The sequence below is a fragment of the Vigna umbellata genome, chromosome 1 (assembly GCF_029865625.1).
Source record: "Vigna umbellata cultivar VRB3 chromosome 1, Vumbellata_1.0, whole genome shotgun sequence".
NCBI lineage: Eukaryota > Viridiplantae > Streptophyta > Magnoliopsida > Fabales > Fabaceae > Vigna > Vigna umbellata.
Window position 1 is genome coordinate 28,987,333 of NC_142165.1, and position 13,999 is coordinate 29,001,331.

The 13,999-nt window shown below is 33.2% G+C and overlaps 1 protein-coding gene across 2 annotated transcripts; it reads left to right on the top strand.

Moving 5' to 3' along the window:
* The first annotated feature begins 8,194 nt into the window (after window positions 1–8,194).
* On the top strand, window positions 8,195–13,200 carry LOC148205091 (putative glycosyltransferase At5g03795). 2 transcript variants are annotated; one of them, XM_088102686.1, is made up of 6 exons: window positions 8,195–8,267; window positions 9,045–9,845; window positions 9,948–10,078; window positions 10,173–10,521; window positions 10,593–11,188; window positions 12,795–13,200. In XM_088102686.1, the coding sequence occupies exons 2-6, from the start codon at window positions 9,096–9,098 to the stop codon at window positions 12,829–12,831; spliced, it is 1,863 nt and encodes a 620-aa protein (XP_087958812.1). In that variant the 5' UTR covers window positions 8,195–8,267; window positions 9,045–9,095; the 3' UTR covers window positions 12,832–13,200. The 2 variants fall into 2 exon arrangements, with proteins under 2 accessions (XP_087958812.1, XP_087958809.1); XM_088102683.1 differs by lacking the exon at window positions 12,795–13,200 and having other exon boundaries at window positions 10,593–11,423.
* The last annotated feature ends 799 nt before the right edge of the window (window positions 13,201–13,999 follow it).

Below are 13,999 nucleotides of genomic sequence, written 5' to 3' on the forward strand. Positions count from 1 at the left end.
ACTATATCGCATTACAAACCCTTTTTGAAACAGAGCCTACAAAGCCAAAAGAACTTAATGAAAAACTAATCAACGAGGTCACCTTATAAGACAAATCTCAAAAGGAACTAAGTACGAGGACAAACGTTTACTGATAGAATTCCTAAGACAACACAAAGGCAAACATTTGTTAAAAAGCTGCCTAAGACTAAACCCACTAGAATAACCTAGTAAAAGCTCGATAATGCTTGCCAACTCAAAGCAAAATACCAAGGGCAATGACAAAGCAATCACTATTTTGTTTTGGATCTTTTATAAACCCTTATCTGTTTTGTTATTTTTTCATGCTAATAATAATTCCATCTAGAGATGAGCTATGATCACACATTGCAAAACATTGCAAAATGTAACCACAAAGAAGAAAGCCAAAGCAAAGAAAGTTGAAGGACAAAAATACTTGTAAGAGCAAAGAAGGCACCAACCGCAAGGGAGGTTTCCTTCCTTAGGCTTCTCTTTTGAACGCACAAGGAGAAATATCCACTCCTAGAACTATCAAAATGGGTAACCCGGCCCGACCCACCGCGGGTTGGTGGGTTAAACGGGTTGACTCACTTAATTACAAGGTTTTTTTAAAAAAGAGTACAATTTGATTTTAATTCAAATGTAAAAAAATTTCACTCTAAAATGATATTAAACTCCGAAGACAATTCAAAATAAATAAAAAAATATCATACAATGCAAGTGTAATCCAAAAACAAGCACAAAAGGCGAGCAAATAATTTCTAATATAGATAATTTTTGTATCATTTATCCATTTATAAGATTAGACTCTTGAATGGATAAATTCATAATATTTTTCTCTCTTGAAGCATCTTCTTCTTTATCCCCATCTATAATACAATAAAAAAAATGTTAACTAATAATATTGAAACACAAAATAATAAATAATTAAATTAAATTAGGTGGTTGATGAGCCAATGAAAACTAACCCATATAAAAAAATTACATTTTTTTCAAAGCCTACCTAAGTTGGTAGCACAAGTTAAAGTTTGCTCGGCAACACATGAGCCTACCTAAGATAGTAGCACCAATTAATGCTTGCTTGAGATGACATCACATACTGTTACCAATAAGGAGTGTTGGTAAATCTTGAAGAAAATTGTTTTGATGATGCATGATGCTGCAAGAAGTTTTAGTTGAAGAAGATATTAGAATTATTTAAAAGCAATTTGTAGAAATTAAATATAGTAGGAAAGTCTTGTAAACTTTGTAAAACTTGCATTTTTAACTGCCATAATCGATTATGGAATGGCAATAATCGATTATCACAAGTCATCCAGGAATAATCGATTATCACCTCATATAATCGATTATCACATTTTTGAAAACCTGTAACGGACTTGAATAATCGATTATCACTTACAATAATCGATTATTCGTGGCAGTTGAGACTTAACCTTAGATATTCAGAACAACTAGCTATATATTGGGTTTCTATGAATATCACTTAAGTTGTTGAACAGAAGCTCTTGCAGAATACTGTTTGTCAGAGGAAGTTCTCAGAAGCTATAGTTCAAGTTCCCTTGCTTGGTCTCGTGAACAGGAGAGGCTCGCGTGTCGTGTGTCGATAGTCGGAGCAAGCTCTCTTCGAGTTAGCAAGGTGCTCTGCCTGGTCTCGTGAATAGGAGAAGCTCGCGTTTCGTTTATTGATAGTCGGAGCGGTTCTCTTCGAGTTGGCAGAGTGTTCTTCTTCCGGTTCGTTTGTCGAAGGAAGGTTTATTTATCTGCTTTATTCACTATTTGTTGTAATCTGTGAAACATCTTTTTAGTGGAATTGTTAATCACTTTTTATAGTGATTAACGACTGGATGTAGATTCTGTTGAATTGAACCAGTATAAAAATTACTCGTGTGATTTTCTATTCCCTACACTCTTTATCTTTTACGCATATCAACTATTCGATAAATTTTCTGAAAGAAAATTGATTTTCTAAAAACGGACCAATTTATTTTAAAAAGGGTGACTGAACACGCTTTCTGTTACTCTAGTTTTATTCCGCTGCATTACACTCTGTCTGGTACCAACCAACACATACAAATCCTACCTAAGTCGATAACACAAGTTGAAGTTTGTCTCGATAACTCATGAGCCTACCTAAGACTATACCACAAGTTAAAGTTTGCCTCATCAGTAGATGAGCATCCCTAAGTCGATAGCAGAAGTTAAAGCTTGCTTCAACAACAAATAAAAAGCTTGTTGAAGATGGCAACACATGCAAAACAACACAAAAACTACCAAAGACGACAATTCAAAATGTTTGAAATGGCACCTATGTCAATAAGCCGACCACAACTCGACGAAAGGGTTAGTTAAAGTCACAATGAGATATTCCAACTGCACATAAAAACCGACTTCAACTCGATCAGTGGGTCAATTGTTGCTGGGATAAAGTTATTTTTCACCTACATAAGCAAGTTGGTCACAACTCTACCAAAGGGTTGATTGTCATCCTATCAAATTCCATTATTATACATGTCAACCTTTTGACCTTGGAGGAATTGTGTAACCAACCCATAAAGAAACTTGTTAACTTTTTGGCAAGTATACCAAATCGTTACAAGTAATACAGTGATAAGTAAAGTATCGTTCTCCTCAGGGAATTTGTGTTACGTTATTCAATTAAAATTTATTTATCAAAATCAATTTGAACAACAAAATATAAGTGAATTAATAGTCTCAAACTAGATGACAATTTAAAATTGAAATTAAAATTTAAAGAAAGCTTCATTGGAATTGACTTCATGACCACATTACAGTAACTATTCTGAGCAATATAACTTGCGTTCAAACATCAACATCACAGTATCTTGGTTTAATTCCTTAAAACAAGTTCTAAAGAATTATGTTCAATTATTAATTCCTTAAGTAATTAAACATAAACTTTGCATTAAGAACGATGTTATTGATGACCAGGAGAATTGAAACTATTCCTAGCCTCTTTCCTTCTGGTTGCTTTTCTTGCGTTAATACTCAAATTTACTTCCCAGTACAATTTAAATATAAAAACAAGTTTATTTTACTTCCATAAAATAAAATAAAAAGTAAACAAGAAAAGCATATGAACACAACTTATATTGAACAGGAAAGATTACATCAAATGTCAGCCATTACAATCAATTCCAACGAATAAAAGTTTAGCCTATCCTAGACATCACAAACATACTCATTTCTGCAATTCCTTGCATGATGTGCAGTCTTGATGTCTTCAGAGAGGTCTCTTGATGGTCTCCTTCTCTAGAGCAGTTCTCCAAAAATTATCCTTTTTAGTCTGATCTCCTTTTCCATCTTTCAAAGCACGTCTTTTAAGAGACAGTTGAATTCTCATAACTGCTCCATTCGCTCTGCGCACAGAAGCAGATTCGCTGTGCGAATTAAAATTAATTCAGCACTCAACTGCACAAATTCGCTAAGCGCACAACCTCTGGTGCGCTGTGCGAATTGCAACTTTTCATTCTTCTCAGATGTCATTCGCTCAGCGAACCAATGGTGGTGCGCTGTGCGAATGTATTCTCCTGGCTCTGCGAATTTTGCTTCTGCTATGCGAGAATTGGCTGACAGATTCACTTTTGTACAACTTTTCCTGAACAATAATTTACAACACAATCTACTTCCTCTTACGACTTTTCACTGAGTAATAACATGAATAATTACAAAATTGAGATCATTTATAAGTGTCAAAACATCTGTTTTTCACACTTATCAAAACTTAAATGTGTCATTAAGATAAAAAATTTTACTTTTAATGATATTTTCAATTATATAGTTGTGGTGTCCTAGCATCGATGATGTTATTTGTCATTATTTCATATCAGTCTTATACAATAGTCATATGCACTCAAAAATCCTATAAAAGATGTATTCCAAGAAGTATGTACTCACTCAAAAATTCATATATACTATCTTATACACATTCACAAATCTCAAACTCTTTTACGTATAAGAGTTTTTTTACAAATGAATCTTTTGCTATCCAAGTCATTATCAAGACCTACATATATAGCACTCTATTAGATTTTCTTTTCACGTGTTTTGAAGATAAAATCAAAACATTTTATATGAATTTTAGAGGCTAAATAATGAAAGAATTAATGTACAAATCACATATGCTTGTTTAAGACACTTTTGTGCATTTGTTGATTTCTCAAACTAATTTTCAAAAGCACGATTTCTGTCTATGGAAGTAAAAAAGAAATTCATTGTGACAGAATGCTTTCGCTTTGTCTTTTATTTAAGAGCATTTTCAAAACTTGCTTATGTTTATGTTTTTTTTGTCGTGCACCTTTTGTTTGGTTGAGGGACAAACTTTTATCTCTCCAAGCACCATTATTGTACTTAACACACCATAAGGTTGCGCAAGTGTTAGAATGTTCTTTGAAAACTAAGACGTCACCTATTGAGTAAGACGATCTTTCATGAGTTTGAATGTAACATTTGAAAGTTTTCTACTAATGTCATACTCATCTTAATCTTCATAATGTTTAATGCTTCTTGAGACTATATCTTGTTTAACGACAAAGTGTCCAAAGACGTTGATGTTATTGAGATTCATCCAAAACATGAAATTGTTACCTTCTATGAACTCAATATGTAACATCCCAAAAATATAATATAAACTATATAATAGAATAATTAGATTTACCAATAATTCAGATCAGTCTTACACTAGAGTGGAACGAACGCTTATGGCCAAACGACCGTACATAAAAGAGTTACAAAATTAACTAAATAGGTTAAGAAAGTTTAACCGAACGGTTTACAAAACTTATACCGAACGATCAAAATAAAATCAAAAGGGGAGGTGATTGAACGACCACCTCACTATACTAGACTACTGACCGAACGTCCTATTGTTCGGTCTTCACTTCTACCTCTACCAAATTTTCTTCTTCCAGCAGCTCGTCTCCTTCTGCTCACATCCACACGGATGATCATTGCAATGGCAAGGACGGACGTACAAAACAAGACAACACAAGAGAAACACAGGGTAAGCTTATGTAATTTAATTCATGTATAAACATACATTTTTAAACAATCCAACACACAAGATATATTTCATCATACATTTCCTATGAATCATAATACTAGACTGACTGTCCGGACTGTATGAAATCTGTGTAGCTACAGGCGTTCGTGCACCCGGGTGATATAGTAACTGGGATACACTCAACAGCTGCCACCCGAGGTTAGTCCTATCTGTCCAAAGTAACCCTAAGGACTAGGACCTCCTGTCGTTCCCACACATGACCTACCCTCCTTTACGTGAAGACGAGTACTCACGAAACATCAGGATGAACCGCTAGCTTAGCATGCCCACAGTCATACTTTACCAATTCAATAATCATCCATGAGTCGTTCCGCCCTAGAACACTCGTTCAAATCCAAAACATTCCATTTATCTCATGTTTTCTTCATCTTTCATTAATAAATATCTCATTTAACCACCCCGTACAAAGATTCAGAAGGATTCCAAATAACGAACGTCAACCCGAACTCAAAACGGAACCGAACATGTAGAGGAGACCGAGAGATCTCAAACTCCAGAATAGATTAAGGCCAAGGGGTTGATATCGGGTTGAGAAAGATAACTAGTACAATCATATATCACAAGAACGAATGGAACGAACATTAATTACAACAATGAGCCAATTAGATGAACTGACTTTTGAGAGCTCCAACTGAACATCAAAAAGATCATGCCAAGTACGAAGACTCTAGGATGGAACCAATGGATAGGGGCACTTCAAGACATTCAACACTAATACTTAGAAATATTCACGTGAAGAAACCAAACGCTTATGAATGCTTAGTTTATTTGAGTTTAGTATCAAGAAATCCAAATGTCAGTCAAAGACTGAACACTATAGTGAGCGAACCCTAGAGGGCTTGAACGAACGCTCTTATTATGAAGTTTAGCTTAAGAAGATAGAACGAGTGCCTGGTGTAAGACCAAACACTTGTTTGGGACGAACACTTGGTATGAGATCAAATGCTACTAAACTTAAAGAGAAGAGGCTTGATAATTATACTTAAATACTATTGGGATAGTGTTTAAGAAAATCTACAATATACAATTACATATATATATATATATATATATATATATATATATATATATATATATATATATATATATATATATATATATATATATATATATATATATATAGATACTTAAGTTTATAACAGAATACCAAGACAGAACTATGCTTGACCGAACGCTCAAGCACGGTATTTAAAAATGCAGACGCTCGTCCTCAACTAGTATTCTTCCCAAATGAAAGAATCAACTTCTAATCAGGTTTACTAGAAATACCGAACGGTCAATGACCGTTCAGTGACGAACATACCCTTTCATAGGGAAATTTCATACTAGAATTATTTATATTCCAACTCATTTCTTAACATATAGTTTCATAACTTTATACATTCATATCAAAATAAATTTTCATATTTCATACCATCCAAACATAGAAATTTCATATATTTCATGCATCATAACATATCTCAATCATTTTTCATATCTAATCAAGTCAACGAACGTTCATACAACACATAATCATACAAATTAAATTAATAAGCTTCCCTTACCTCTGAGCGTGAACGAACATCCTAGAGGCAGAATTACTGTTCGCTTGACTAAAATTTCTTCTACCCTTACGTTCAACAATCCTTCAAACTAAACCAAACAACAGAAAACCCACAATGGCTCAGACAAGACGAAACCATGCAACCAGAACTTGGTGTGCATGTACTAGATAACGAACGGTTAACGAGAAGAAAACTTACCAGTTTAGAACCCGAAACCGTTCGGTTCAATCTGAAGCTCTGGATGCCGGAAGTGCTTCTACGGTGCCTGAACGGTGATCGGAGAAGAGAAAGGGTGAGTTTCGGTAGAGAGAAGGGAGGGCTTTTTGGAGAGAAGAAGGAGAAAATGAAAGATCAGAGTTTTGGAGAAGAAGGTGCATGCAGAGAGAGTGTGATGTAGACTTCCAAAAACTCAGTTTTGCTTAAAACGCACGTCCGCTCATCTGCTGACACCTGCATTCCACTATCTGATTTTCGAATCCTCGTTGTTTGACACTTGACGTTCGCTCAGAGGGGTTTTGAGTGCATTTTTAATGGTTCTGACACAATCAAATTTGAAAGTGAAACTGTGGATCCATATAAAGTTAGAGTCCAGTTAAAATCATGATCATATGTATGTTTTAGACAGTTGTATGAATGCGGTAGACATTTATATGAAGATAGTAAGCCTCAAAGTAGTCATATTTTTTCCTTTCTGTTGAACATCCTCAATATGCAAACATTGACAAATAGATATAAAATTTGAAGCCTACTTCATTTGTTTTTGTCTAAGATAAGTGATAAAGTTTGCGCCAACATTTTCTCCGTAATTATTATAATCAAAATTTAAAAGTAGATTTAGAAATCATGATTCGTTACGCAATTAAACGATAATATGTTTAAATAAACACAAAATTTATCTACTTTTTGTAGTTCACTTTTTATTTTTGTTTGTATTTAAGTGTCTTTTATCGTATAAATTATATTTTTAAAGAGTATATATATAAAATATTATTATTACCATTATTATCGCTGACTAAAATTTAAACATACTGAATGACGTTTGTGATTAAGTTTTTTTTTCATTAGTTATTGCGTTAATTTCAACTTTTATATCTCAAGCCACAACAAAGTCAGACGCCAATTCTTACATATTTAGAGGTGGAAGGTTGCTAATAAAGTAATAAAAGCTAAGTAATAGGAAAATTCTCTTCCAATATTCTTTTACATGTAAATTTTGATGCTAAAGGACACATTTTTCCCATAGATTTTTTTTGACATTTTTTTTGTTGATTATAATTTATTGAGTATTATAAAATAAAAAAATAAATAAATAACATGAATAAGTTTCATAAATTTCTATAACTTTTAATAAACTTTAGTTAGTATTAAGAGAAAATGTATTGTTAAATGTTTGAAGTTAATAAGGCGACATAGTCTTGTTTTGTTTGCAAATGTCAACTTGGAAATTCTGGTAGCTTTCTTGGTGCGGTGACTCATGGGTGTTGTGTCAGAATATGATAACTTCTGCCATTTTCCTTTGAAAATTTTGGATATATAAATTCAGTCACATTCTTATGGTTTCCAACTTGGAGAACTCAACCTGTGAATGAAAGAGCGTTAAAGGAACGTAACCTCCAACATCATCAGTGTCTGTGCCACACGTAAGGTTCCGAGCCAATGTTTAACTCTTGTTTTACTTTCATTAGTGTTAAGTTAAATAACTCTTCACCCACCTCACCTCGGTCTTTGCATGCAAAAGAATGAGTGAAAAAGAACAAATCTTGCAACCTTGATTCATTGATTAACATCAAGTAGGCACAGGATTCTGTTTTTCTCGTGCGTATATCCAAATAGGTGCTCAAATTTTTAAGTGCGTCTCTGCAAGTGATTTCTTTTGTGATCTTTTTTTCTTCTTAATTTCATGTTTTGGAAATTATAAAAAGAACTTATTCTTAAAGTAATTTGCAGTTTGGAATTAGACTTGTGGGTTGCATTGAGATTTGCATGCTGTATAGGTGTGCTGTCATTAGAATTGAACTTTTCTTGTTTGCATGTTGGTGTAAACTGTTAGTTTGGTGACTGGTAAGTGGTAAGATAACTTCTTGGTGCTTTTTTTATTAGGAAGATACTGCATTTGTTGTGTTTTTTCTGATCTTTTAGGCGCTTGCTTGAAAATTAGGAGATCAGTTTTGGTCTTTTCCCACTCTGGTTGTTGATCTGTTAATATTTTTCTTAGGCCATTTGCATCTTAGTTAAGCCACAACTTTTTTCACCTGAAACAACCAAGATTTTGAGTAGAGTGAACTGGGGAAAAAAGTATATTCATCTTTGTTTGGACATTGATAAATCTGTTTCAAAAAGTGAATTCTGATATAATCTTTAATTTTGTTGCCCCTTTTTGGTTTAACAGTACATTATTTTTGTGGTATTATCTGTAGAGGGGCTATGAACATTCTCTTCAACGGAAATAGTTGAAGAATTTCAGCTAAATGGGTCAAGAATTTTTATCCTTGTTTCAGCTGGAAACAAAGAGATTGCTATGGCTTATTGGCATTACCTATGCGGTCATCTTAACTTTTCACTACCTTGAGTTTCCATATGGAACTGTTTTAGTCTCTGTGTTCTCTGCTGACAAGATACCAACGCCAGGAAGTAGTACTTTCAAGTCTTCAGATGTGCCCTCCAAATCCAAATTGGTTAGAAATGTCACACTTTTCAAGCCATCAAACTTTGCTGCTGACCATGCCTCTGAGATTGCCAATAAAACTTTGATCTCTGGGCAAAATGAGACCATTCCAAGAACTAGTTTTGTCTTGGAACCAGGACACAAATCAAACAAGTCTTTAGGATTTGATGGTTCTGACCATAGTTCCACTATCGGAAGTATTGTAAGAGCAGACAGAAAATCTGAATCACAGCAGGCAGAAGATTCTCAAACTTGCAGTTTTAACAAAACTATCAGCTTGAATTTCTCTGCAAACCGTTTCCAAGAAGACAACCTTTCATCACCTGAACAAAAATTTGAAAGTCCATTTGCTGCTTCGAGTAATGTGAGCACAGATATTACAACTGCAGTGATATCAAATGATTCCACCATATCTTTATTTCAGAAAGATAACATAACTAAGGTCAGTGTGCCTAGTGAGAATAAAGATTATCATACACCAATTCCAGAAGTTACAACAGTATTTGAAATGAAGAAGTTATTACTTCAAAGCCACACTTGGTATCGCTCTATGGTATGTGAGTAAATTATGAAATTTCAGCTTTATTATGATGTGAGTAAAAAATTTTCCTTTTTGATATTACAGTGTTGTTTTATGTTTTTAATTTTCTTTTAGAGACCTAGGTGGTTTTCAGCTGTTGATGAAGAGCTACTGCACGCCAGATCAGAAATTGAAAATGCACCAATTGTAAAGAAGGATCCAAATTTTTATGGTCCAATTTATCATAATGTTTCCATGTTCAAGAGGTAGTATTTGATCAATTCCATGTTGAGGATGCTTGGCTTTTATTAAATATTTGACCTTTTGAATAGTCTTGTGAGTGTAAAATTTTCATTTCAGGAGCTATGAACTAATGGAAAAGACTCTAAAAGTGTATGTATACACGGAAGGAGCCAGGCCAATAATGCACTCGCCATTTTTCACTGGACTTTATGCTTCTGAGGGATGGTTTATGAAGCAAATGGAAGCCAATGACAGATTTGTAACGAGAGACCCAAAGAAAGCCCACTTGTTTTACTTACCGTTCAGTTCTCGAATGCTGGAGGAAGCATTGTATGTGCAAGGTTCTCACAGTCATAAGAACCTTATTCAATATCTGCATAACTATGTAGAAATGATTGCAGGAAAGTATACTTTCTGGAACAGAACCGGAGGTGCTGATCATTTTCTCGTTGGTTGCCATGACTGGGTATGCTTCTTCTGATTCAACACTTTTCTGTGTTAATATGTTATGATACAAAATACCAGTCCATTATGCAGGCCCCTGGAGAAACTAAGGTTGAAATGGCTAATTGCATAAGGGCTCTTTGTAATGCTGATGTGAAAGAAGGATTTGTTTTCGGGAAGGATGCGTCTCTTCCGGAAACGTATGTCCGGAATGCTCAAATCCCCACTAAGGATCTTGGCGGAAATTCAGCTTCAAAGAGGACAATTTTGGCCTTTTTTGCAGGGAGCATGCATGGATATGTGAGGCCAATCTTATTGCAGCACTGGGAAAACAAAGACCCTGACATGAAAATCTTTGGGAGATTGGCAAAGTCAAAGGGCAACAGGAACTACATTCAGTACATGAAGAACAGCAAGTACTGCATTTGTGCCAAAGGCTATGAAGTGAACAGTCCAAGAGTAGTGGAAGCCATTTTCTACGAATGTGTTCCTGTTATAATATCTGACAACTTTGTGCCACCATTTTTCGAGGTTCTGAATTGGGAATCCTTTGCAGTTATTGTTTTGGAGAAGGATATCCCTAATCTGAAGAATATACTCCTTTCTATCCCGGAAAAGGAGTATCTTCGATTGCAGATGAGGATCAGAAAGGTGCAGCATCATTTCCTTTGGCACAAGAACCCTGTCAGGTATGATATATTTCATATGATACTTCATTCCATTTGGTATAACAGAATCTTCTCTGCACCAACTAACTCTCGATACTAGTCAATTTCTAGAGCAATTTTTCTCTGTACCAGCTTTGAATTTGTTTGTTCATAAATAAGAAAAAATGTATAGTTTTCCAGTGCTGATTCAAATTTTACTGTTGTCTTCCTCTCAATATATTGGCATGACTATCTTCTAGTTGGGCATTCATTTTCAGTAATGTTTTTTTTTAAAAAGAAGGTTAGGTACAATGGTTTATTGGAAACATATGGTATACTAATACTGGACTCAAACAACTATATAAAATTTTTACAAACACATAGATGGTACATATTTGAGATAGCATTAAAGAGAAAACTAATATTTATATAAATACTAGTTTGTGTCACGGGTGTTTTTTTTAATAATATTTAATATTTAATAATAAAATTAATTTTATAGAATTGATTGATTTTATATATTAAATTTTGAATTAGTATAATTATAACAATAATTAAAGTAATGAATAATAAAATAATTATAAAAGAATTTTATATCTTAATTTGAATTATTATTAAATACTCTTTTATAATTTTTTGATATAACTTATTATATTAAGTTTGGAATAGATTTGACAAATAAATGATTTTTGTGTGAAAATATCATTATATATTATTTATAAATAAATAATTCATGATTATTTATGATAAATAATTTATTTTTTCTAATAAATTTAATAGTTAGAAATAATATACAAAATAATGTATAAAAATTATTGTAATAAGTGTTAATTTGAAAATAATATATTTGAATTTACCATTATACAATGATACTTAAATCAATTATGAATAATTCGTTATAAAAAGTTTTCATTTTATTCAATAAATAATTATGGAATTAAATTTTAGATAAGATATAACAAATAAATAAATATATAAATAGAGTAATAATTATACTGGAGTTGCTTTTTGGACTTAAAAGAAAGGTAAGTATAATTCTTTCTAAGCAATAAATTATATTTACATGGATGGACAATATTTACTGGTTATATAAGGCAATGAATGCAATGTGATATATGTTACATATATCTTTGTTTTTAAATATTTAGATATACATTAAGTTTTTAAGTTGGAGGTCATACATTTTTTTCCATCCAAGATAAGTAATTTTAAGTATTTTTTTTAATTCTAGTAGGAATAACATATAATTGATATGTGTGAAAATTATATATGAAAAATTGACTTAAGTTATTGTAGATTGTCATGATATAAAGAAATTTTTAAAGAAATTGAAAATTGTCTTTTTTTTTACATTTTAAAGTCATTAATAATTATACTGGTCAAAAATTAGATTAAAAGTTTAATTACTTATTTTGTTCCCAGTTTCGTTGAAGTGTGTCAATTTGATCATATCTTTGAAAAGAGTGTCAAATGTATTCTCACTTCGTAAATTTTGCATCAATGAAGACTCTTTTGTTAAGTTGAAACAAATAGAGTTAAGGGATTGGTGATATGGCAGAAGACAATGTTAACGTGTTATTTTGTAGGTGTATTTGTGCTAAAGAATTAATGTTTTTAATTGGGGAAAAATTAAACTTCCTTGAATTAGGGATTTTGTAAATGAGACGAACTTAGGGCATTTGTGAGAGAGAACCGAGAATCGTGATTGCATAGACTTGTTCGTGTACATTGCGAAGACAATCAAATGCTTTTGGAGGTTTTCGTTCACAACATGTTGTTTGGGGATTTGGACACGCATTTGCAGAGTTCGTGTTCAAGGGGTATTTCAAAAAGCATCATTTGAAGGTGCGTGTATTTTACCTTTTGTTGTGTGTTTCGTTGTGGTCTCTCCAAAAAGTTTGATTTATGTTTGGTTTATTTTTTTTATTATCCCTCATTCGTTTGTTTGTGGTGTCCCATTGTCATTGTGGTCCCCATGATGGTGTGTGAAAATATTTGTTTGTGTTGTGCTTATGGTCCCTAAACAAAGTTCTTTTACTTGCTTATGGTCTGTTAATGATGTGTTTATGGTTCCCTATAGTACTATTTTATTTGTACTGTAGATAACATTTCGGTTACACATAGATTAACTATCAAAATTTCTTGTACTTTATAATCTTAATAAAAACATTAGTTTTATGTTATTTGGGTAAAGTAAATGTAGTCTAACAATTTTAATATTAGTTGAAATGGCCAACTCAGACATTAAAGTCGTCTTTCACCATGGGATAAATTTGAGAATAATGGGATATTCAAATACCACTATGGTCAAACCTTTACTTTAAAAATTGATCCAAATCGATGGAACTATTTTGAAAATTTGTTCATTCTTAAGGAGATGGATTATAGGAATGTAAAGGAGTTGTGGTATTCATTGGGTCATGGTTCTGTGTTAAAAGATTGTTTGGAACTATTATTTGATGACAAAGGTGCATGTCATCTGGTGAATATTGCCATGTTGAATGGTCAAGCTCACCTTTATGTTATACACATGGTGTGTGAGCCTCAATATCTTGATATATTGGAATACTTTCATGAACCCGAAGTTGAGAGACATAGTGGTGAAACAAAAGTTGAGAAAGAGGGTGGTCAACCCCAAGTTGAGATAAAGGGCGGTCAACCCCTAGTTGAGATAGAGGTTGGTGAACCAGAAATTGAGTTAGACCCAGAGGAAGAGGATGATGGTCCTGTTTTAGGACAGGTGACAATGATGTTGGTGTGAAGGCAAAGGGGGAGGGAGAGGATGTTGGTGATGTATTGGGGAAGGGTCACATTGATGTTGGTGTGGATGTAGAGGGGCAGGGAGAGGATGAT